This window comes from Apteryx mantelli, chromosome 25 (assembly GCF_036417845.1).
Source record: "Apteryx mantelli isolate bAptMan1 chromosome 25, bAptMan1.hap1, whole genome shotgun sequence".
NCBI classification, from domain to species: domain Eukaryota; kingdom Metazoa; phylum Chordata; class Aves; order Apterygiformes; family Apterygidae; genus Apteryx; species Apteryx mantelli.
Window position 1 is genome coordinate 4865038 of NC_090002.1, and position 24392 is coordinate 4889429.

General features: G+C 62.4%; 2 protein-coding genes across 4 annotated transcripts in view; both read left to right on the top strand.

The window, feature by feature from the left end:
* The window catches only part of NAV1 (neuron navigator 1), a 66388-nt gene extending 59509 nt beyond the window's left edge, over window positions 1-6879 (top strand). Inside the window, exons 18-30 of one of the 3 annotated variants that reach the window (XR_010886309.1) lie at window positions 13-175; window positions 373-547; window positions 906-1003; window positions 1130-1225; window positions 1413-1572; window positions 1670-1905; window positions 1995-2149; window positions 2351-2422; window positions 2711-2907; window positions 3458-3576; window positions 3819-4016; window positions 4812-5116; window positions 5745-6879. Coding sequence is in view for 2 of the 3 variants with exons in the window: in XM_067310472.1 (XP_067166573.1) it covers window positions 13-175; window positions 373-547; window positions 906-1003; window positions 1130-1225; window positions 1413-1572; window positions 1670-1905; window positions 1995-2149; window positions 2351-2422; window positions 2711-2907; window positions 3458-3576; window positions 3819-4016; window positions 4812-4907 (1765 nt within the window). In the remaining variant the exon portion in view is untranslated. Of the gene's footprint in view, window positions 1-12; window positions 176-372; window positions 548-905; window positions 1004-1129; window positions 1226-1412; window positions 1573-1669; window positions 1906-1994; window positions 2150-2350; window positions 2423-2710; window positions 2908-3457; window positions 3577-3818; window positions 4017-4811 lie in introns of all 3 variants that reach the window. The other 2 variants (XM_067310472.1, XM_067310471.1) reach the window with 2 other exon arrangements.
* A 7058-nt stretch (window positions 6880-13937) lies between these two features.
* SYT2 (synaptotagmin 2) overlaps window positions 13938-24392 on the top strand; it is a 41160-nt gene continuing 30705 nt past the window's right edge. Inside the window, exon 1 of the mRNA XM_067310486.1 lies at window positions 13938-14009. The gene's annotated coding sequence lies outside the window, so the exon portion shown is untranslated. The remainder of the gene's footprint in view (window positions 14010-24392) is intronic.

Below are 24392 nucleotides of genomic sequence, written 5' to 3' on the forward strand. Positions count from 1 at the left end.
CCTCTGGCACAGGCTCTTCCAGGCCCACAGCGAGGGGGAGCCAGAGAAGAAAGAGGTGTCAGAGCTGCGGTCAGAGCTGTGGGAGAAGGAGATGAAGCTGACAGACATCCGCTTGGAGGCCCTGAACTCAGCCCATCAGCTGGAGCAGCTGCGGGAGACCATGCACAACATGCAGGTGAGGGCTGGGATCCCGAACCACTGCCAGACCCCTTTCTTGAAGCCCCTGGCCACGGCATGGACCCTGGGGTGCTGGGGATGGGGGCCTCGGAGCCAAGAGCCCAGCTCCTTGGTGTCTGTGGTCTCTGAGCCCCATGTTGGGATGCTGCCCGCATTCAGCCCTCTTCTCTGGGCTATAACGTGGTTCTCCTCCAGCTGGAGGTGGATCTCCTGAAGGCTGAGAATGACCGGCTCAAAGTGGCTCCGGGGCCCTCGTCGGTGCCAGGCTCCATACCCGGACACATCACGAGCACATCGGCCTCCTCTTCGCCGCGGCGCTCGCTGGGTCTTGCCCTTGGCCATGCCTTCAGCCCCAGCCTGGCGGATGCAGGTGGGCGTGGTGGAGCAGCTGGTGGACAGGGAAGGGCTGGGGCATGGACTTGCACATGAGGGGTGATGCGGGAGCATCCCTGGGAGGGCTGGCCACCTGGTGTCGGGCCCTGCATGGGGATGTCAGCCCACCCGTGCCCCGCAGAGGGTCTCCCTGTGGCACAGCGTGGCCCAAGCCCTTGGGAGGAGGCATCTGGTGGGAGCATGCTCCCGCTAATCCAGAGATGGCTGCACAGGGGGCCCTGTCACACTGGTGGTGTCATGGTTGGCCATGGCAGGCTCCATCTCAGGCTAGGCATGGTCAGGCCCTGTGGCTCAGCTCGCTGTGTTGGCACAGCCTAACTCTGCTCTGTCTCCAGATGTGTCCCCTATGGACGCTGTCAGCGCTGGCACCCAGAAGGACGAGCTGACGCTGAGGATCGTGGTGCGCATGCCGCCCCAGCACATCATCAAGGGGGTAAGTGCAGGTTGTATGGGGAGCCTGACCTGCTGTGGAGCCACGGCCCTACATGAGGGGCAGAGGACACCTATCTAGGGCTGGATACAGTGCTCCAACTCTGCACACTTCTGCCTTGGCCCCTAGGACCTCAAGCAGCAGGAGTTTTTCCTGGGTTGGACCAAGGTGAGCGGGAAGATTGACTGGAAGATGCTGGATGAGGCTGTCTGCCAGGTCTTCAAGGTAGGAACACAAGGACCCCTCTTCTGAGCACTATCCTTTTCCCCCTGCTCCCTCCACCTTCTCATCTGTGTCTGGCGCTGCACAGCCCGGGTCCTTTCTGGGGCCTCCTGGAGCTGCTGAGCACCTTTTTGCCTTCTGCCAGCCCTCAGGGCCTGGGGTGCTGACAGTCCTGCCCTTCTCCGTGTAGGATTATGTCACCAAGATGGATCCTGCTTCCACCCTGGGGCTCAGCACTGAGTCCGTTTATGGCTACAGCATCAGCCACATCAAGCGGGTCCTGGACACGGAGCCGCCGGAGCTGCCGCTGTGCCGCCGGGGCCTGACCAGCATCGCCGTGACGCTCAAAGGTCAGTGTAGCCGAGAGGCCTCCATCACTGTCCCGTCCTCCCTGGCCTGCAGTGCCGTGGGGGGAGAGCGGGACCCTCAGCCCTGCCCTGCCTGCAGGCTTGAAGGAGAAGTGCGTGGACAGCCTGGTCTTTGAGACGCTCATCCCCAAGCCCATGATGCAGCATTATATCAGCCTCCTGCTGAAGCACCGGCGTCTCATCCTCTCGGGACCCAGCGGCACCGGCAAGACCTACCTGACCAACCGCCTGGCCGAGTACCTGGTGGAGCGCTCGGGCCGGGACGTCACTGAGGGCATCGTCAGCACCTTCAACATGCACCAGCAGTCCTGCAAGGTGAAGGCATATGGGAGCCGGGGCTCTTCGCGTTGGCGCTGATGCCACAGCACGGCCCCACACATGACGCTTGTCCCCTCTCGTTGCAGGACCTGCAGTTGTACCTCTCCAACCTGGCTAACCAGATCGACCGGGAGACAGGCACGGCGGACGTGCCGCTGGTGATCCTCCTGGACGACCTCAGCGAGGCGGGCTCCATCAGTGAGCTCGTCAACGGCGCGCTCACCTGCAAGTACCACAAATGGTGAGTGCCCGGCTGCGTCCCCCCTCCAGCACAGCCTCCCAGGTGCACACACGCTCCCGCTGGGCTCGCAGGGACGGGACTGCAGGGCCACACGTGTCCACTCTGCTCAGGCCTGCTGCCATGGGTGGCCCTGAGGCTCTGCTGTGGGTGGGGGTAATGCAGGATGCTCTTTCTCATGGATCCCGTCTTGCTCTCTCTCAGCCCCTACATCATCGGCACCACCAACCAGCCTGTGAAGATGACCCCGAACCATGGCCTCCACCTCAGCTTCAGGTGTGGATCAGACAGCCCCAATGGGGATGGGGAACATCCCCATGGGGTTGAGAGGCCCAGGGGCCATCACTCCTGTCCCCAGGGCAGTCCTGGGGACACATCCTCTGCATAGGGACCCTGATGAGGACAAAGCCACAGACCTTGTGGATCCAGAGAAGTCAGATCCCCTAAGCCTGGATACGGGGGTGCTAGGAGGTTCCTCAAGGGTGCAGGGACCCTGGGAAGGGTGCTGGGGAGCAGGGCTGCTTGTGGGAGACCCAGCCCTGAGTGCCTGACTCTTCCCCCCAGGATGCTGACCTTCTCGAACAACGTGGAGCCGGCCAACGGCTTCCTGGTGCGCTACCTGCGGCGGAAGCTGCTCGAGTCGGACACGGACGTCAACGCCAACAAGGAGGAGCTGCTGCGTGTACTGGACTGGGTGCCCAAGCTGTGGTACCACTTGCACACCTTCCTGGAGAAACACAGCACTTCCGACTTCCTCATCGGTACAGCTTGGCCGCACGCCTCCCTCCTCTACCTCGCACCGGCGGGAGGCCATGGGAGGAACATGGGACGGGGATGAAATACCCCCAAAGGAGCTTGGGGAGCCAGTGCACTGTCCCTCACCCTCCAGCCCCACACAACTGTGGGTGATTCGCTGAGATACCACTCAGACCCTTGTCTGGGTGTCATCGGTCCCCTGGCCCTATGCAACCTGTCACTGTGGTGTTGGCCAAAGTTGCCTCCCTTGATGGCTGCAGAGGAGCTGGGTTTTCCCAGGCTGGTCTCCTTCTGCCTTGCCACACTCTTGGGGACACAGATGGATGTTGGGAACCCCGTTGTTTGCTGGGACCCTGCTTTCTCCTCCCGCATTTTGGACAGATACTGTGCTGGGTGCTGCTCCCGGGACACAGTCAAGCCCAGGGTGCCTTCCACAGCCCCGAGACTGGCAGCAGGGTTTCCTTGCCCTGACACTGGGCTGGCATGGATTCAGGCCGGTGGCTGACACAGGGGGACCAGACTCCCATCTTTGCTCTCTGCCTTCTCTCTCTGCAGGTCCCTGCTTCTTCCTGTCCTGCCCCATTGGAATTGAGGATTTCCGGACCTGGTTCATCGACCTGTGGAATAACTCAATCATCCCCTACCTGCAGGAAGGGGCAAAAGATGGGCTCAAGGTACCTAGAAGGGCTCATAGGGGCACAAACCTGGGCCCAGCTCCGAGGGGACATGCTGGCGCAGCAGTCCAACGGGATGGGGAGAAGGGAGGTGCTGTGACCACGGGTGCAGATGGCTTCTCTGTCGCTCCCTGCCCTGACCCCTGTAGCGGGAGGTAACACCGTGCCCAGAGCTTGGACACTATGACACGGAGCTCCAGCCTGTGATGAAGAACCGGCTGCCTCTTGCTCCTTGCCTGCAGGTCCATGGGCAGAAGGCGGCATGGGAGGACCCCGTGGAGTGGGTGCGGGACACCCTGCCCTGGCCATCAGCGCAGCAGGACCAGTCCAAGCTCTACCACCTGCCCCCACCCACCATCGGGCCCCACAGCACCGTTTCCCCTGCCGAGGAGCGCACCGTCAAAGACACGACGCCCAGCTCCCTGGACGCGGACCCTCTGGTATGGCTGTGTCACGGGTTGTACCGGGCACCACGAGGGGGACAGGGTGGTGCTGGTTGCAGGGAGAGAGCAGCATCAAACTGCGCATCATTTTCCAGGGTTTTTTTGTTTAAGAAGCCAGATTTAGTGATGCAGAAACCTTGCTCGCTCCTGGGAGGAGCGATGGGTGCAGAACGGTGGCACTGGTGGCCCCGAAACCATGTTGTGACGAGCACTGGCCAGCAAGCGGGCCCGGCGTGGCCTGCCGCATCCTACCTGGCAGTGTGAAGCATCATATCCGCAAGCAGAGCTGCGTGCACGCACACACTAACCGGGGCTTGCGCACACACATGTCCCCGCGGGTCACACGCGGAGAGGCTGCTAGAGGACACCAGGCTGCCGCAGATGGTGCCAGCTGCTGTGCTGTGGCTTGCCTGCTTGCCCTGCCTTGGCACGCTCAGCCTTGGCAGTGCTGGCTGGGTCCAAGGCCGGATTTGGACCCAACGGAAAAGGATTTGCAGCATCTCTGGGCCTTGCTTTACACTTTAAGGTGTCTCTTGGGATGGCCAGTTTGTATGGGAGGGCAAGGAGTGCTGGGTGCTCTTGGGTCTCCAGGGGGCAAGGATGCGTCCCCAGCTTCCCCGGGGTGCTGGAGGACGCTCATCCTGCCCGGGGGACAGCCAGGGACCTTTTGTCCCCATCTGGCTTGGTCCCACGCGCTCCTCATCGCCCACTGCCACCGTGGGGATGAAGAAGTGCGCTCCGGGCTGAGCCGAGCAGCGGCTCACACGGGCCCCACGCGCCCTTTCCCTGCAGATGGCCATGCTGCTGAAGCTCCAGGAGGCCGCCAACTACATCGAGTCTCCGGACCGAGAGACCATGGTGGATCCCGACCTGCAGTCGACTCTGTGAGGCCCAGACGTGCCGGCCCAGGCGGAGGGGAGCCAGACGCCAGCCGTCGCTCCCGCCGGGCTGCTCTTCTTTTCCTTTGGTATCCTGGAGCGCGGGGCTGGCAAGCGAGCGGAGAGGACTTGGGCTCCGGCACATCTTGGCGGAGCGTGGGGAAGCTCGGCTCATCCGTGGGCGAGCACGAGGTGCCGTCTCCCCTCCCGACTCTGGGGGTAGGAGAATCCTGGTTTCTCTTTTTGTTTTTTTTTTTCTGTCTCTCTTGCAAACTCTGGGGCTTTGGGGCAGGGGTGACCCGTGTGGCCAGGCACCCGCTGCAGGCAGCCACAGCTGCAGGAAGGCCCCTGCGTGGGGCAGGGACCCCGCGGGAGCCGCCTGGGATGAAGCTTGGGGCGCGGGAGCAGCGTGCGGCCGCCGAATGAGAGCGTGGGCGCTTGGCGTTTGCGCGTCCCTCTCCGCGTCCCTCTCCGCCCAGCCCCCCGCGCGGCGGCGGCAGGCACGCGACGAAGGAGCTGCTGCCGCGGGAAGCGCCTGCCGCCCTCCGGCGGAGCCCCAGCGGGCGACGGGCGAGCGCGAGGAGGAGTACGGCTCTTGCCGCTATCTCTGTATGTTCCCTGTTCAACCTGCATGGCAGCCGCTGCAACCAGGACAGCCCAATAAACCCCACTTTGGTTATTTTATTTTATTTCCCCCCACCCCCGTTTTCCATTGGCCGAGTCCAGACTTTGCTTTGGTCCCTTTTTTTTTGTTCTGCTTCTTTGCTCTCTCCCGGCCTGGAGCCCGCGGCCTGGTGCCCGTCGCTTCCCCTCGAGCGGCTCCCTTTCCTTTTGGTTTCTTTTGCAGCCGTCGGTTCCACCACTCAAACCACCTCTGTCACGAAAACTGGTGCTCACTGGACGATCTCCAGTCCCTGAATCCACCTCCCGGGGCCTTGCAGCTTGGCTGAGACGGGACTTGGCATCCGGTGGCAGCGGGATGCTCCCGGAGCAGCCCCATGCCTGGCGGCTCCCCTCTCTCCAAAAGCACAAGGCAGAGCCCGGCCCTGGGGACGGGGTCTCCCACCAGGCCACCGCCCCTGGTGGCACCTCCTCCTCCCGGGACCCCGCGCTGGCCAAGGCGCCGAGTGCGGCCAGGGCACTGCCACCCCTTCCCCACGCGGCCCCATAGCCGCGTGTCCCCCCTGCTGCCGGGGCCACCACCCACCCTGTGGCCCCTGCGTGCTGCTGGGCTGTTGGCATGGGCTGGCACGCCGTGCTGGGGGGTCATTCCCATGCCGCGGGTCCCCAAGTCTCGGTGCTGGCGTGCACGGCACCCCTCCGGCCCTGCAGCACCAGGTCTGCCAGGGCTCTCCGGGGACACCCCGGGCGCCCCGTCGGGGCTGCGCCTCCCCCGCGCCGCTGCCCGCGAGCGCCTGAGGCCCTGCAGTGCCCTCGACCCGAGCACACAGTGCTGGGCGCGAGGCTCTTGACACGGAGGGGATCAGCCCCGGTGCTGCCACGCTGCCTTAATCCCTGGGCCCCGTGGCGAGGGAGACGCGGGGCTGGGGCTGGCACAGCCCGCTAGCGTCCCCAAGGCCTGGAGCAGGACGTCCCCCAAGGACAGGAGCAGGGCACTGGCCTTAGCTTGTGCACGGCCATGCTATGGCCTGCCAGCACTGGTACCGTTGCTTGCATGCTGGGGACGGGTACACGGCTGCCATGTGCTTCGTAGGGCCGCCGTCCCCGTGCCCAGCCAGGCTCCGTCCTGCTCCAAGATGGGGTCCCAGTCACCCCTGCACCGTGGTCCAACTCTGCTCCCAAATGCAGCCAGGAGCCCAGCCTGAGTGGACGGGATGGGCTCGCCTGGGCCCATCTCTCCTGGAGCATCTTTCGAGGAGAGGTGACCCCGGGTCCAAGGCTGCCGAGCTGGTGCTGTGCCCAAATGCCACTGCTGTGGGCACCAGGCAGCCCGCGGGGGCCAGCCGCAGCTGGCACGGCTTTCGGGGATGCCTCACGCCCCTCCTTGCTGGGCAACTTCTCAACGGCCCTGCCTTGCCACCGGCGCCGCTCGGAGGCTGCTGGCACCTCTGCCCTTGGTGCTCTCGAGGCGCCGGCGCTCTCAGCCGGCGCCTCTTGCCTTGCCGGCGCGACCCATGGTGCTCACTTCCCTGTCCGTCCAACGGCCTCGCCGCGGGCCCGCGCGCCGCTGGCTGCCTCCAGCCGACTCGCTGCCCGCATCCCCCCCCCCAAGCCCGGATGGGGGGCCGGACAGCCCCTGGCCAGGTGGTCTCGGCCCCGCAGCCACCCCGTCGGCCCCCCTGTGTCGGTTTGCGTCGCAGCCCCTCGCCGCCAAGCCCCGGGGCCGGCCGGACCCCTTTGCCCGGGGATTTCCCTCCCTCCCCGCGCCGGCTCGGCCGCTAGGGCTTTTCGTTTGCCTTCTCTTGCGTTGCCGCCGTAGGCTAAGGACTCGCTGTAAATAGATCCGTACTCGAACGACCTGCGTGAGTTGGTGGGGCCCGGCCCTGCGTGTCTTTTCCTTTTTTGTACTCTCTGTGATAACTGTGCTGTGCTGACTTCTTTTCTGATTGTACGAGACACACGCCCAGCAGTCGCTAGAGGCCGGCGGTGGGCACCCTGCCCTCCCCTCCAGCCCCTCTCCCCTCCTCGGGGCTCCCGTGCCTGGGGCCACAAAGGGGACAGGGCACCTCTGCGGTGCCCCCAGCCCTGGTGATGCCCCGTTGCCTCCCCTAAGCCACTGAGACACCGACCAAACCCCTCGCAGTGGCCTCGGGGCCGTGCCGCTGGGCATCCCCGCTGCCCCAGCCCCCTTCCCGGGCTTTGCTGCCTCCTTCCTCGCTCTCCGGCTCCTGTCGCCCTGTCACCCCATCGCCCAGGCCAGCACGGGTCTCTCTGGTCTGCCATGCTCCTCCCGGCGCTGCTGAGCCAGCTGGAGCAGGGTGGCGAACGGGTGGTGTAAATCAGGAGGAACCCCCGAGGTCCACGTCACACCAGGGGACGGGAAGGTGATGCCACCAGACGTGCCCTGAGGCCGGTGCGTGGCACGGGGTGGGAAGGAATTTCGCTGGGGTTACCCAGGTGAAGGAGACGGGCCTGGGAGCTTCCTCCTGCGTGACATCGAGCCCCTGGTGCCCCCAAGCGTGGGGCGGGCTGAGCCCCTCTGGCCCTGGCTGGCACGGTGGTGCTGAGCACGCGGGCACGGCGCCACCGGCCACAGCCGGGGCGGGGGGGGACAAAAATTGCACTAACTCGTCCCCTCGCTGTCCCCGGCGGTGCCCCGCTGAGTGCCGGGAGCCCTCCGAGGGGCCGGAGCTGGGACGTGCCAGCGCCCCGCTCTCCTTCACCCTCTAGCTACTGCTGCCCGGTGGCCCGAACCTTACAATTTTAGCTTTTTTCTATTAAAGACAAACAACCTTTTTTTAATTAAATAAACGATGAAATGGACAAAAATCCCTGTTTTAGATGATCTGTGTAATTGACTGGGTTTTGTGTTTCTTAACTGCATGGTATTCCTGCCGAGGGGTTTTATAGCACTTTTTAAATTTCTCTTTAAGATTTTGGTCCAGATTTCTACTGCTCTCGCCTGTCTGTCTTTGCTTTATCCTTGCCTTCGCGAAGTTTGTAAACTCGCTCCATTTTATACCTGATGTCGACAAACCCAACCCCACAGATCTGACGTTGTACATAGCTGCGGGAACAATCATAGGGAACAAACACCATCTGGACTCTTTCCACGATTCGTTGTTTTTACTTAAGCGCAATTTAAAAAAAAAAAAAAGTATCAAAGGAAAGCCCGGAAAAAGGCTTGAGGATGTTACTTAAAGACAGCAACAAATCCAGCCCTGCACCAAGTCAGCTCCTGCTGCCCACGCTGCCCGCACCAAACGGCATGTCTCTTCTCGGTCGTCTGTCTAACACCATTGGATTCAATAAAGTTATCTCCTGTACCGCCTGGCTGCTCGTCCTGTATCCGGGAGCCCCGGGAGGAGGGTAGGACAGCCGCCGCTTCGCCACGGGAAAGACTGTGTTTACCCCTATCTTAGATGGTCGCCCTCCTCTAAAAACCAGGGGGGCTTTGCGAAACAGCTCCTGGTTTGAAGCCTGGGCTGTTTTGCAAGATGCTGAGAGCGATTCCGTCAGTTAGGGATGTCTCTGCATCGCCCTGCTGTAAAATTTGGGGCAGGGGTTGCAAAAAGACTCCAGGTTTGAAATCCTTGCAGTTTTGCAACATGCTGAGAGTGGTGGCCTGGCCAGGGATCTCCTGTCCTGGAGCAGGAGGGGGACAGATCTGAGCTGGAGTGCGCACAGGGAAGCGGGGGGCTCGGGGTGGGTGGGTGTCCCCACTGGGCCCCGTTCCCCTCGCTGGGCTGGTCCCTGTCACCCCCTCGCTGCATCCATCCCCCCGCAGCCCCTTGCCTTGAGCTCTGCTCCCCGGGGAAGGGGACGTGGTCGCGACTGGGAGATGCTCCCAGCGCAGGGATGTCCCCATGTCAGGCAGGGGAAAGCGGTGCCACCGACCCCACCGAGACCGATGCTCCCCCTCGCCCTGCGAGGTGAGAAACCCCAAGCCAAGGCTGCAACTTCGTGGTGGCTCTAAAGCTGGTTTTCCGCTTCGGAGAGCAGTACTGGAATGGGGACAGATGCTCTAGGAGCCACTAATTAATCGCAGGATGATTATGAGTTGCTAACATACTGCAGCGGTGAATGCAAGGCCAGGAGAGGGCACTTCCCATTGGCTCAGTGTTCACCGCGTCTCCTGCCTGGAAGGCGGGACCTGAACAGCTCAAAAGCCGGAAAGCGAGGATCCCTCCTCGCTGGGGACCCTCTCCGTGCATCTCCGGGAGGGATGGGGGCAGCAGCATCCTCATCTGGTCTGGAAGCGGTGGAGATGGGGATGGGGGCAGCGGCTCCAGGGAAACATTCCCTTCCCCGTGGCTCAGTGGATGTTCGCAGCATGGCCACGTTCACGGGCTGGTCCGCCTGCTCTGCCTCCTTGCCAGTCCCCCAAGAGGGGACCCCACTTTGTCCCTGGGTCCCTTCCTCAGGACAAGCATCCGAGGCTGCACCAGTCCTGGGGTTCACACGTGGTTTTGGGGACCTGACGCGTTGCTCCCTTGGGCGCAGCTGCAAATGGTGACCCAGAGTCTCTGGGGTCCCAGCCTAGGAGCTGTTCCCAAAGTCACGCTGGTTTTGGGGAACCAGGGGCCCTCAAACACTGAATGCACCACGCGTGGCTGGTGCGAGCAGGCAGCGGAGTGGCAGAGAGGGGCCTGTGCTGGGTGCTGGGCCCTAAACGTGGTGGTCCCACAGGGATTTCCAGCCCAATGACTGCGGCACAGAGCCAGCGAGCCAGAGGACCTGGTCCTCAGGCACCGGGGGATGCAGAGGGACCACGCGGGGATGACGCTGATGCTTTGACTTCAGCAGGACACCCCACTTTGAGGAAAATCCAGCTGCTTATTTCAAGGGTGACGTACAGGAGAGGGGAACAGTGCCCACAGTCTTGATGCTGGATCAAGGACACAGTCCCCACGTGGGGTCTTTTCCCTTCCTTTGGTGGCTAGCGGGAGCCCGTGGGCATCTCTGCAGTGCACATGCCCCAACCTGGCCCAGAGCTTGTGGTCCAGAGGGGACCCAGGGCAAAGGGACCCCCAGCAGAGGTTGGACAAGTTGGGTTCAGCATCGTGTGTGTGTACAGCAGCACCCATGGGGGACAGCGCATTTTATAAAGCAGCACCCGTGGGGTACAGCACCCATCATGCACAGCAGCACCCATGGGGTATAGCACTATGTGTGTGTACAGCAGCACCCGTGGGATACAGCACCGTGCGTACAACAGCACCCATGGGGGACAGCACCCAGCACACACAGCAGCAGCCATGGGGTATAGCGCTATGTGTGTACAGCAGCACCCGTGGGATACTGCACCCAGCACGCACAGCAGCACCCACGGGGTACACACCGTGTGTACAATGGCACCCAGCACGCACAGCAGCACCCATGGGGTACACACCGTGTGTACAACGGCACCCAGCACGCACAGCAGCACCCATGGGGTACACACCGTGTGTACAATGGCACCCAGCACGCACAGCAGCACCCACGGGGTACACACCGTGTGTACAACGGCACCCAGCACGCACAGCAGCACCCATCCAGCAGCTCCTTCCAGGGTGACCCACAGCCTTGTGCCAGCAGCATCTGCCTCCCTGTGGAAATGCCACCCATTTTGGGGAGTGCGGGGGGAGGCCTCACAGGCACACTGCACCCAGGGGAGCACCCAGTGCTCGGAGGGTGCTCAGGGGCCCACGGTGGCTTTGGGTGAAGCCATTCCCAGCCGGGCTGGCACCCCGGGGCCCTCCTCCTGTTCCCCCACTCCAGGCACCGTCTGTCTCGGCAGCGACATGCCCGACCTCCCCTTCCCCACCCGAGCAAGGGGGCTGCTCCTTGCTCACTGCTGCCTTGAGTTGAAACAGCCTCAGCTAGTGCTGCAGGAGCGTCAATGGTGACGAACCTGTGTTTTAATTTAGCAGTGCCTGCTCATTAAAGCCAGGGCGAAGTCTGCCTTGGCTCAGGGCCGTCACGGGGGCACAAGGAAATCAATCCTGTTATTAGAGGCTCTGGCTGGAGCAGCCTGTCACGTCCCAGCTCCCGTCTCAGACGGCCGCCCTGGTGCGGCTCAGGCTCTCGCGGGTGCTCGGCGCACCCGGCTGCTCGAGGTCAAGTGGTCATCGCCGTCGGGGCCGCCATGGCACAGTCTGCCCACGTTCCAGGGACGCTCGGCTCCTGGCCGAGACGAGCGTGTGACTCACCGGGGAGCCGGGAGCCCTTGCCCACTCTCTATACGCACTTGGGTCTTGCAGCTCCCAGCCTGCCCCAGCTCCTTCCCGCGGTGGCAGGATGCGACCCAGCATGCCGAGGTCTCGACTGTGTCCATCCTGCAGCTCTGCCGTAACAGCCCACCCCTCTCCTACCGCACGGCCCCGCAGCGCAGGGCAGCCCTCTGCACCCAGCTACGGGGGGACGTGGACCCCAATAGCCCCGAGTCTTCACGGATACCCCAGGGGGCTGGGAGCTGGAGGTTGGGGACCTGCCAGGCCGTGGGTGATGGCATGGGTTTGCGCTGTGCCCGCGGGGTCCCCGTCCCCTGCTCTTGCGACTGCTTCATCCATGCGGCCAGGGCAGCTTGCAAAATAAAGAAACATCATACTGTGCCCCTCACTCTTCTACAGGCTCCCAGCCTTGCCTGGGGGAAGACATGCTTCCTCTGCCTCCGTTTCCCCATCATCCAGGAGGAAGGCTTTTTCCTTGCCTCTCGGAGATAAACCCATGTGCGGCTCCCATGGTGACGGCCGGGTCAAGACACTCGGCTTTTGCTCGCCTCCCAAGGGTCTGGGCTCAAGGGCTCACGCCGCGCAGGGCCAGCCTGGCGGCTTTCCCCGGCCTGAACAGAAACCCTTCCTGGTCGTGGCAGCGCCTTTTACTGCTGCTTTTGTGGTCCCTGAGCTCATAAAACGTCAGGTTGCACGGGGCCCCGTGTTGCCGCTTGTTTAATCGGTGGAGGACTTGGGAAGAGAGCGCATGGCGAGTCATCAATTTGATTCACTGGTTAGATGTGCTCGGCCTGATCGGGGCACGTAATGCACAACACAGATCAGAATCGCTGCCGTATCCCTATCCGGAAACTTGACAGGCCGTCGGTGTCCCTCCTTCTCTCTGCCAGAGCTGTCTGGCTCATTGCTCAATTTTTATCAGCTTTTTATTGCTGTTTTGACCCTCAATTCCAAGCCAGGTTCCCAGAAGCTCTCTGGATTTGGGGTTTGTGACACATTGTGGGTGAAGGTGGTGCCTCTTCCTACCTGACCACCTCTGTCTCCTCTCCAGACCCTCTGTGCTGTGCTCCCGCACCACCCCAGCAGCTTCTCCCAGGGTATCCGTGAAGACCCGGGGCTAGGGCTGTGGGAAGGAGCTGGGGCAGGCTGGGAGCTGCAAGACCCAAGTGCATGTAGAAAATGAACGCAGAAGGACTGCCGGGGTGGCTATGGCTGAGGCTAGCTAGGTGCATTATTAAAAGGTATTAGACCGCTCCGTTAAGGTAATTAATTAGCCCTTCGAGTATCCGCTCTCTGCCGTGCTCTTGGAGGGAGCCAGCAGCACGAGGGGCCTGGTAACAGCCACGTTTCTCAGATACTTCTGGCCCTGTTCCTGTCAGTCTCATCCCAAGACCATCCAGCATCTCCAGGAGCCGGCAGGCGGGACCGTCACTGGGGGGCTGGTGCCTGGCCACAGGGCCCAGGGGGATGGAGAGCGCGAAGGACGTGGTGACCGCCAAAGCCTCACCTAGCAAGGAGGGACCGTGTGTGGCCCGAAAACGGGAGCGCGGGCGGGTGGGGGAGCGCTGCGGGTTTGAGCGAGGTGCTTCACGAGGAAGAGGAGGCAGAAGGCGCCGGGGAGCGCGGGGAGGCCACGGGCGGCGTCTGCGGGGACAAGAGCCCCACGCTGGGCGCCATCAGATTCCCCCCGGCTGCAATCTGGAAGAAAACCACGGCAGGGAGTTGGGAGGGACCGTGGGGGGTGACTGGGCTCGAGGGACCAGTGTGGGGGAGAGCGATGCGGGGTGACCGGTCTGAGGTGACTAGCGGGGGGGGGGGGGAATGGTGGGGGCCGACCAGGGTGGGGTGATGGGTGTGAGGTGACCAGTGGGGAGGACCTGGGGGGGGTGACAGGGTTGAGGGGAGCGCTGTGAGGGGACGGGTGGCGGGTGACCGGTGTGAGGTGACGGGTGCGAGGGGAGCGGCGCGAGGCGACCGGCGCGCGGGAACCGCCGGCGGGTGACGGGCGGGGGCTGCCCGGGGGGCGGGGCCGGCCGGCCAGCGGGGCGGGGCGGGGCCGGCGAGGGGGCGGGGCTATCGGGGCGGGGCAGGGCGGCCCCTCGGCAGTGGGCGGGAGCAGCGCGGAGCCGCCGCACGCGAGCCCGGAGGGGCCGGGGCTGCCGCAGCGCCCGCGCCGCCCCCGCTGTCCCGCACCGCACCGCACCGCACCGCACCGCACCGCGCCGCGCCCGGCCGTCCCGTCTCGTTCCGTCCTGTCCCGTCCCTCTCCGCTGCCGTCGGTAAGTTTGCGCCTCCCGCCAGCGACGCCCGGACTCCCGGCGAAGTTTCTCCCCGGCGTCGGGGCTGTGCGGGACGGGTGACCCCGGTGCGGGCCGGGAGCGAGCGCTCGCCGGCAGGTGCGGAAGTGGGACCGGGACCGGGAGCGTGGGGTGGGGGGGGGGACACGGTGGGGCCGGCGGGAGCGGCTCTCCCCGCGCCTTGCCCCGGTGCCGGGAGCAGGGCAGGAGCGGGGCGGGGGGGGGGGCTGCGGCCGCGCTTGGCGGCGGCGCTGCGGGACGCCTGGGCCCCTCCCCTGGCCGGGCTGGGCTGCAGCCCCCCGGCTGGCCGGGCAGGGGACACGGGGGTGGCGGTGGAGGGGACCCCCAGCTCCTCTCCGGGAGGGCTGGCGGGGCACCGCGCCGGGGCTGCTCCTGGGGCGCTGCCCCCCAAAGCCAACTCGGTGCAGAAACACCTCGGGCCACTTTGCCCGGTGGGGGGGGGGAGGGGGGCGGGGGGCTGCAGGGGCCGCCCCGGGGTGCGGGGCCACCCGGCGATGCAGAGCCGAGGTGCTGGGGCGAAGGTGCCCTCTGGAAGTGGAGGCGGCCGCCGGCGATGCTCCGGCTCCGCATCCGCGCGTGGGCGGGTGCGCGCCCGGCTGCGGCTGCCCTGGGGGCTTCGGCCGCGCCGCACCGGCAGAAGTGCCGGGGCTCCCGGCCACCGGGTGCCCGCAGGCCCCGCCGCCTTGTCCGTAGTGTCCTGGCCGGCAGCCAGCTCCGGCGAGTCTGTTCCGCTGGACTAAATTCCCCGCCGCGGTCTCGGCCGGCGACGGGGTTCTCCCGCACTTCTTGGGCTTGTCGTGTGTCGCGGCGGTAAGGAGGTGTCGGAGTGGCACCCCCGAGCCGGCCGGGTGTCTGCCGCGGGATACTTGAGCCTTTGCATCCCCGTCTGTGTCGGAGCCGGCTGCTTGTGCCCTCCCCAGCACCTCGCTGCTCCCCTGCAGCCTACTTCCAAAAAGCGCGGAGAAAGGGTGCGAGCGGTCCCCAGAGACACGCACGAATCGTGCAGAGCAAAGACAGTTTTGCAAGGTGACTGAGGCGCGGGGCTGTGCCCGTCGCTTCGCGGTTCCCAGCGCCGCGCCGGCTTTCAGCACCTCTGCCTGGGGCGGGGGGGGCGGGGGGCGAGGGCTCCGCCGCCCCCCGGGCTGTGGCAGCCGCAGGCTCTGCAGCAGCGAAACTTCAGTCCTTGAGCGACGGCGCTCGGTCGGTTTGCGCCGAGCTGCTGCTGCTGCTGCTGCTGCAGAGCTTTCGCGGCCGTGCAGGAGCCGCACGGAGGCGCGGCGGCCGCCAGGCGTCGTCTCCCGCCTGCTGCATTGTCGCTCGCTGGCGCAGCGTCGCCGTCGCCGCCGCCGAGGGCTCCGGGCTGCGGAGCTGCGGCGCCGCGGTCGGGGCGGACGGCGCTTGCTGCCTTTGCCGCCTTTCGGTGCCTTTTTGCCGGGGCACCGTGGTGGGGATGAGCGTCGCTTGCTGCGTTTCGTGTGTCAGGAAAGCTCGGGGCGGGGGGGGGAGGCGACGCAGCCAAGGTCACTGAGCCCGTCGGTGGCAGCGGGCGCGCGTCGCCCGTGCTGCCCGGGAAGAGCACGATCCTGTAAAACGCTAACGCTCCGCTGCACCCCCAAACCCCCCAAGTGCTCTTGGAGCGATGCCCCGTCCCCTTCTTGCAGACGGAGAAGCGCAGAAACGGAGCTGACCTTGCCCCGTCACCCGGAGAGCCGGAATTTCTCCTTCTCCCTGCGCAGGAAAGCTGGGAACAGGCAGCTGCGATGCCCTACAGCAGGATCGATGCCCAAAGCAAATAAACAGACCTCGCGTCCACCGGCTTTTGCATTTTTCCCTTGGGCGCTGCGGGACTTGCCCTCGGGGGTGCAAAAGCCTGCTGCTCCCTCGCTTGTCCCTGCACCCCGCCAGCTGCCCTCTGCTCAGCTCCTGCAGGAGCTCGCGCTTCCCTAAGTGCTCTTTGATTATTAGCCCTAATAATTGCGTTATCGCATTGATTGAAATGGCTCGGATGCCAGAGCTAATTTTGCTCTTCATGCCTTCCTTCATCTATAATGGGATTTTGATAACATCGCGCGTCCTGAAGTATTGGATAAACTCAGCACAATTCCCCGTTTATTAATTAAACCTTAAATTAGGCAGCACGCGGCTGGAATCCGAGGTGCCCCCGTAAGCCGGCTCCCATGGCCAAGGGACAGCAAATGGCCCCGTGCCTGCGCTATCACGTCCCTGCCGAGCGCTGGCGCGTGGCGGCTGAATCCCTTTTGAGCTCGGAGGTTTTGCCTGTGTCCCAGTGGGGCCTTTCGCCTGCTCCCGTTCATCCTGGAAGTCGAACGATGTTTAATCTGCTTCAGGGCCTGGAGGAGGGATCGTGATTTCTTTTTTTTTTCCCCTCTATATTGCTGCTACATGAGCAAAGGGCCGAGCGTGCGCAATTCGGCATCTGTGATGAGAACCTGCCGGGGAGGGGGGGTCCTGGTGGCTTTAAGGCTTTCTTCGGATAATGCAGTCTAACATTTTAATGTGTTTTAATTAAGTGTGTCACGTCAGGCGTACCTTTCCCAGTCCTGCACGGGAGCAGCAGACGGGGGCTCTGGGCTGCTGCAGCGTTAGCAGATGTCAGAAAACGTGGGGCAAACGTCGGTGCTTGTGGCGTGGAGCTGCAGCAGGGTGTTGGAGGCACCTTTCCTCCTCGAGAAAGTCTGGGCTTGTCTAACCCATGAGCCCATCTGCCCCTGCGCTGGCTGGAGGTGGCGCGCGGGGATCCTGCCCCAGTCGGACCACGCTGGAGCCGATCCTGGCTCGGCGTGAAGCCGCGGGGCTGTGCGGCCGCAGCCAGCGTGGAGGTTGCAGAGACGTGGATGTGGCCGAGCACCGTTCGTGCAGGGGATCCCCGGGGCAGCAGCTCCCTGCTTGCGCCGGTGCACCCGTGGGCCTTGAGGGTGCAAAGGGGAAAAAAAAGGACTTTATTGCCATGTGTGGATTTATGAACCTGCTGAACCCGGCGGCCGGGGCGAGACGGAAATGCCCTGCAGGGCTCTGCTTGCTTGTCTCCCAGGGATGTTACGGGAATTTCTGCCATGAATAAAGCCCTGGGAGTGCTGAATGACTGCTGGGGGGGTGATGGTGCGGCTGCTGGCCCTCTCCGTGCCCAAAAACCTGCATTGCTGCGAGCAGCCGCTGCCTTGTGCCGCAATGAACTCTGCGGTGAGGCCGTGCCAAGCTCATCCATTTGCTCCTGCTGCTCGCGAGAGCTCTGCTCGCACCCTCGACGAGGTTCCCGGCCACGGGGGGACCCTCGGAGGGGCGAGCGGCTGCGAGTGCCGGTGTTGGATGCCGGGAGCCTTGGCGCTTTGCCTGCACTTGCAGCTTCCCAAGCGGCCGGGCTCTCTGGGTTTGTCCTGGGGGAATATCGTGCTCTGGGATACGCCGGCTCCATCTGTGCAGCTGTGAGCCCCTAAAGCATTGCTGTTATTCCCCCAAAACACCCGAAGCAGAGCAGGGGCACAGCTGCAGCTCAGAGGAGCGGGGTACCGAGGAACAGCCTTCTTGTCATCCGTGCAATGAGGCTCAGTCACGTTAGTTCTCAGAGTGCCCTGGGATATGCTTTGTGCTGCGTTTAAATCCCTGGGCTTGCGGGTGGCTGCAATGCCGCGTCCCCGCCGAGCCTGTGGCCACGGTGTCTCTGGCCACCCCCTTCCTCCCTCCCCGCGGCTGGAAACTGTGCCAGGGCAGGCAGCCCTGGGCCGTAGCACCTTGCTCCGTCTCTGTGGCTTGGGTTTGGACAAGCGGCGGCTGGGGGAGGTGTCCAGGAGCTGGTTTTCCGGGTCTCTGACACTGGCAATTCCTGTCGTGCTGGGAGCCAGCAGAGGTTTCGTTGGGGGCTGCATCCTGGCAGGATCTACCCCAGGGGCGCTGCAGCCATCTCAGCTGAGCCTGCACCCCTGGAAATCGCCCCCGGAAGCCACTCATGTTTGCAAGGGAAAGAATGAAACCCCATATTAATTTAGACCAAGAACGGCGCAGAGCAGGAGCTGCTTGGCGGCGTGCGTTCGCTCACCATCCTCTCTTCTAAAATCGATCCAGCTCGTCTCGCTTCTCTCCTGGATTAGCTTCTGGCTCTTTCCCAAGAGCCGTCTGGCTCTTTTTTTTTTCTTTTTCTTTTTTTTCCTCCTATTGATCAGGAGCCATTGCCGTTTCGTGGGGCCACTGCCACCAAAGCTCGAATTCGGGGCCCAGCGGGGAGCACGCAAAGCAGGGAAACTTTGCAACCTCGGGAGCAAGCAGGCAGGGCACCCTGTGTGCCGCTCCGTGCAAGGCTGCCGGGGGCTTTGGATGGTTTTAATAACTCAGCCTGTCTCCTTCTGCTGCCCTATTTAGCTGTGCTGTCCTCTCCCGCTGGCTGAGTGAGGCACAGCCGCTGCGGCGTTACCGGTGCAGGGGGACAGGCTGGCTGCTGCGGTCCAGCAGGCAGCACCCGCTTTTTGGGGAGCAGCACCCCGTCCCCTTTCTTGGGAGGCTTTTTTTTGGCGATTCGCAGCCTTGCAACCTTGCAAGCCCAGGGAGAGCCGCGGCAGTTGCCTGCGCTGGACTTGGTTTGGGTGGACCTGGCGGTTCCCCAGGGCTCGGCTGCTGTGGACCAAGCCGGATGGTGCAGCCGGCACTGCCGAGAGCCTGCGGGACCCATGTGACCCAAAAAGCTCCTGCAACCGGATGTCTCTGCCCGGCCTGCTCTGATCTTTGCCTAGCGAAGAGGGATGCTCTTCTGCAACCTCTCCTGTGCTCGCTCCCTAGTGTCCTAGTGGATGGTTGCATCTCCAAGACTTGGGAGGTCTTGCTCTTCTCCAACCTGCCACTGCCTACAGCAGTCATGAAGACTTTTCCCTTTGGGCTGCGAGGCCGGCAGGCTGGCAGGGCCCGAGGAAAGCCCTCGTAGTGGGACACGACCTGCGCTGATGCCCAGCTCACCGCTGGCATGGGGCTGTGTTTGCACGGCTGTACTGGGAGCTTGGGAGGCCAAGGGCTGCTCCCGGCGTGCCCAGACTGACTGTACCTTTGCCTCTGCAGGTGCCTGACTGTAGCTGTGTAAGCGGGTATCTTCAAGCGATCTCTTTTTTGCTTCCCAGCTAATTAGCAATGAATCTTCCTTCCATGGGGTCTCTGAAGCTCTCCGAGCAGCGCAATAACACTTGATGAAAATGGAAAGACGAGAGCTTTAACGGGGAGGTGGTGGGGTGTGTGTGTGGGGGGGGGGGGAGCAAGTGAAAGCAGTTGCTGGCCCATTTGCTGATTGCACCGAAATGCCGCTTGGCTCAGCGGGGAACGTCTGCTGCTGCGCGTTCGCCTGCTCCCGTGGGAGCTCTTGCACCAGCCCCAGTTTAATCTTTCTAGCCTCCTTCCCTCGTTGCTTCCTGCAGCCCAGCTCTCTGTGCTCGTGGGCCAGGGAAGCAGCGGCGGTAGGGACAAGGGATGTTCGGGCCCCTGACTCCCCCTGCCTCCTCCTCAGAGGGAGGGAGGCTGGGAAGAGGTGCAGGGAAAGACGGGGTTTGGAAGAGACCTGGGAAGAGCAAGCTGCACCCATGGGTGCAAGGCAAGGTTTTGAGCCAGCCAGAGCCTTGGGACCCAGCTGTGGGCCCCCACTCCCCAGCAATCATCTGCTGAACCATGTGGAGATCTCCTGCTTGCTTTTACTTGCATCTTCCCCCCGTTTTACCTCATTGCTGTCCTGATTTTACTGAGTCAAAGGCATGGAAAATCTCTAAGCTGCAGGGACGGGCTCCCAACAGCTTCTGGGCTGTCTGGCCGGCACCTGCTGACGTCGCTGGGCGCGAGCCACAGTCCCCATGCGCAGAAACGTCACCGTGTGCATCCCTGCTGGGTGCCTGAGCAGAGCTGTGCTGCCGGGTGGAAAAGGCAGAGGCTGGACCAGCAGACCCAGATGTGCAGAAGGCTCAGGCAGCATGGCGAGGAGCATAAAAGCCTGGAGAGCAGCCGTCTGGTGGGGACCCGAATACCCAGGCAGGTTGTTTTGGCAGTCAGAGATGCAGGGCTAGCATGAAGTTGCTGCAGGGGATGAAATCAAACTTTCTCAGAGGTGGCATCTCTGCCCGTATCCTTTCTGGCTGCCTCGTGGCATCTCACTGGACCATTTTTGTCATATTTTGCCCAGAGGCATGAACCACCTTGGTTTTCCTTGGATGCTGTGATATAACCTTCCTTCCAGGCTCTTCGAAGAAGAGCTGAGGATCTGCCTCCAAGTTGGGGCAGCAGATGGCTGTTCAGCCAAGGCCCCACGCCTGGTCTGCTGTTGGTCAAGGGTGATGCCCATTTTGGTGAAGTTTTATTATTGCAACGACTGAGTACCAAAGGTTCCTGTCCTGCCGGGAGCCGTCATGCAGGTGAACCTGAATGTTTGTCCCAGCATCTGTCCACTTAGCAGATGGTGCTCCATGGCTGATGATCTCTCCTTGAAGATGCTGAGCAGAAAGGGTTTTTTGGGCGCAAAAAGACCATCCTGGGGAAATGCTTGTGACTTCCAAACCTGTTGTGGTTTCCACAGTAAATTGCAGGAGCTGCGGTGGGGCGAGCATGACGTCCCCTCTGTGCCTGTTTCTGCCCCGTTTCACGGCGGAGGCTGGGATCCTTGCCCCATTTCGCGCTGGTGCAGTGAGGCAGGACTTCGCCAAGGTCCCGGAGCAGAGGCTGGGGCAGAGCTGGTCCCATGTGCCAAGTCCCTCCAATACTTCGACCTTTAGCTGTCCAAACCGTCTCAGCAGGGCTGACAGGAGCTGCTGTAGTGCACGACAGTGCATTAAAGAAGCAATAGCTGCTTGTTTTGACTTGGGAGCATCATAAACCATTAATCTGGTACCCAAACGATGGATTAAGGCTACCTTTAAGACCGTATTTTACTGTTGCTTCTTGTTTTTGCTCTAAATAATGTAGCTATTGTGACGCCAAAGCAGGGCCTTTGTAAAAGGAAGGCAACCGGCCTTTAAAACATCCAGTCCTTAAATTACTTTTATGCAGTCTCCCTTGTGAGCCAAGGTCTCATTCTCCTTCCTGCAAGGGCTCTTGGCTCCACGGTGTGGAAGCAGGGAGGAACTGGGAGCTGGTCCTGGCCCTGCGACCCTTAGCTGGTGTATGGTGGCCATGGGGCTGATTTGGCCAGGAATTCGTGCTGGGCTCCCTGGATCTTGATGGGGTTCACGTGGGCGCAAGGCATCTGTTGCCATCTGCGGCGCCTCCGTCTCCTGCAGACGCTTGGAGGGCACGTGTGTATGTTGGGTGTTAAAAATACCCTGCAGCAAGGCATGGCTCTGGGGACTTGCAAGTGCAAAGAAATGAGCTCGCAGCCGGTCGGGGAGCTAATCGAATGGGTTTTTACAGGAACCGTGTAATTCTCAGGCAGGCTAACCCAGCTCCCGATTACTCATCTCCTGGGGAAGGGCCCGTGGCTGGGCCTGCCCTCTGGTGCAGACGGGTGAACCCGAGCACATCATTATTTTTAATTAGATAAGCTTCTGGGTGCCAGCGCCTGCTGCGAGGTAGCAGAGATGAGCTTGCCTCGGAGGCGGCAGCGGGGAAGGAGGGCGGGAGCCGTCTCCATGAGCCGGCGAGCGGGGCCCCGCGGGCAGGATGGCGGTGGCTGATGTGGCAGGACCGGGTGGCCCGCTGTCCCCAGGTCAGCCTGGTCCTTGGGTACTGGTCCGGGTGGTCAGCGGGAGGAAGGTGGCGAGGGTTTGTGGCCCCAGGAGATGCCCCGAGCTGTGCTTTCCCGCTGCTGTGAAATGGCAAGAAGCACCTTGCCTGGCCTTGGGGACTGGTCCATGCTGAGCCCTGGCAGCTGCCTTGTTATCCCAAGCAGCAGCCACGTGTGCAGAGTTTCAAGGTCTCAGCTCATGTACTGGCATTTCTGCTTTTCTGGTTGGGGTTTTGAGGCTTGGAAGTAATGTTACAGATGACTGTGCAAGCACGGTAAGGAGAGCAGGTCCGTCCTGGCGTGGTCTTCATTCAGGCTCTGAGCAGGGAGGATGGATACGCTTTGTCCCCGGGTTTCTGCTGCCTTCATGCCGTGGGACCAGGGGACTTATCCTGGTCTCGGGCTCCGGGCTGCCAGGTCGTCTCCAGGCAAACAGTTTTGCAGGAAGATGCTGCAGTGTTGGTCTCCGGTGGCCCCGTCTGCCATGGGCACCTCGGGTGGCTGCCGGCAGGGCGACAAGGTCACCCTTAATTTCTTCTGTGTTTTTCTGCCTCTGGTTTGTGTGCACCCCCTTGGCCGCTTCTTTGGGGAGGGTGTGCCATGGGGCCAATGGGGTCTGCTCATATTTGGGTTGGGGGCTAGGGAAACGTGCTATCCTTTTCTGAGTGGCTTTCTCCACATGAAATATCTCAGCAGCTCCCGTCTCATGATGACACTTGGTGCTACCGGAGCAGCAGCCTCACTCCATCAAACACACTCAATTAGCCTGTTAGCTCCTGTTTTCCAGCCCTGATATAAATATCCTTCCTGAAAAGCCCATCAAGAAGTGGCAGGGCTGGAGGAGTTGGAAGCATCCCTCACCTCTAGGAGGTAAAGCGGGAGAGGAGCGCGGGCAGCAGCGGGTTACCAGGGTGAAAGTGCTGCCTGAGCCGCTGGAGCTGGTAGTTGACAGTGCCTGGGCACTGGGCCAGTGCCTCGGTGGGGTGGATTGTGCTGATGGAGGGTCTGATCCGGTGACACTAATGCAGTTATTCCAGATTTGGGAGGGGGCTGCTGTGCTGCAATTCCCGCTGACGGCGGTGGCAACGCAGCTGCATCCCTGGGATGCTTCCCTCCCTGTGCAAGCCCATGTCCCCAGCTGCCCCCTCCCGCCTGCATCCCCATCCCCGCTCACGTTGCACTGTGTTTGGGGTGACATGCGGGGTGCTGAGTCCAGCTGGCCGGTGGCTCGGGGCAAGCCTTGGTGCTTGAGAGCGTTGCAGCCTGTGCAGCAGTGTGGGGTCAGGGCCGCGTGCTGCAGATGGAGGTGGACGTGGCACCGTGGCCTGAGTGGGGACAGCAAGGCCATGGGTGCTGGCACCTGGCCCTGGGTGCAGGCTTGCACACATGTGTGGGCATGTGGCTGTGCCTTCCTTCTGCATCAGGCTCCTGCTCTTTCCTCCCTCTGGATTACCTGGGGTGGCTTTTCATCTCATGGGATTTTTACGGCATAAAAACAGTCCCCAGGAGCTGACAGCTGCATTGGGGGTGATGGAGGCTGGGCATGAGCAGTGCTGGAGGGTTTTGTTTGCCAGACTACTGGGATAAACCATCTCTGTGTCATGGGCCACTGTTTTGGGGTGCGGCGCCACTTCTCCCACCTGAGCAAGGAGATCCCACGGACCTGGTGCAGGTCTGGAGCCCCCAGGGCTCCTGCAGATCCCCCATGCGCTACAGATCCTGAATCAGCGGGGTCTTGGCTGCCCTCACTGGAGAGAGAGATTTTCCATGTCTGTCCATTCCTTCCTGGGGACCATCCCTGTTGTCCCAGGAGGACCGATGAACCGGCTCCGCTGGTGTTGGTGAAGCTGCAGGTGGCTTGACCCGACTATAGGATCTCAGTGAATGGGAGTTGTAGGCTCACTTGGTGAGGCAGGCTTTTAAAAATGCAAGGCTCCTGGTCCCATGGGGTGCTGTGCCGGACACTGGCTGGGTGCTGCAGAGCTGTCTCTTTGGTGCAGCTGCTACCCCCGTGCACCACAGCCGTGCATGGCCCCTGAAAAGCTGGGATCTTGGGGTGCTGGTGGAGGGTTCCCAGCCTCTACATGATCTCCTGGCACCTTTCCTAACTGGGCAGTGGGTTTCATAGCTGGGGGCGAGGAGAAATTGGGAATTTGGCACCAGCGAATAACACTGCCTGCGCCTGTTCTTTGGGTCTGCCCAGACTAGGCTGGTCCTGGGCTTGGGGTGGTCTCAGGAGTAGACCCTGAATTTGGGCCTGCTGGTTGGGTCCCGGGATGGCTGTAGGACTGCCCACTTCCAGCAGCATCCATCCTCCGTGATGCCTGACTCACCCGCGTCCTCCCGGCGTTTGCCAGTGGGTGCTGCTGGGGTGCAGGTGCAAGTGGGTCCATGAACAGGGCTGGCCCCGGGGTGGTGGGAGCAGATGCTCCCTGTCTCTAAAGAAGGTCCTTCCAGCCCCAAGTAGGTTCTCTTAGGATGAAGTTTGTAATTTTGGCTTCTTCCACAGCTGGAAACTTAGAAAGGTTCAGAAGAGGCCAAAAATTCTCTGTTAATTAAATGACCATTAGAAGCCAAGTCATGTTTTCCCTTAATTAGACTCTGTTCCCCATTAGGAGCAAAGTCATACAAATGGGTTCAGAAACCAC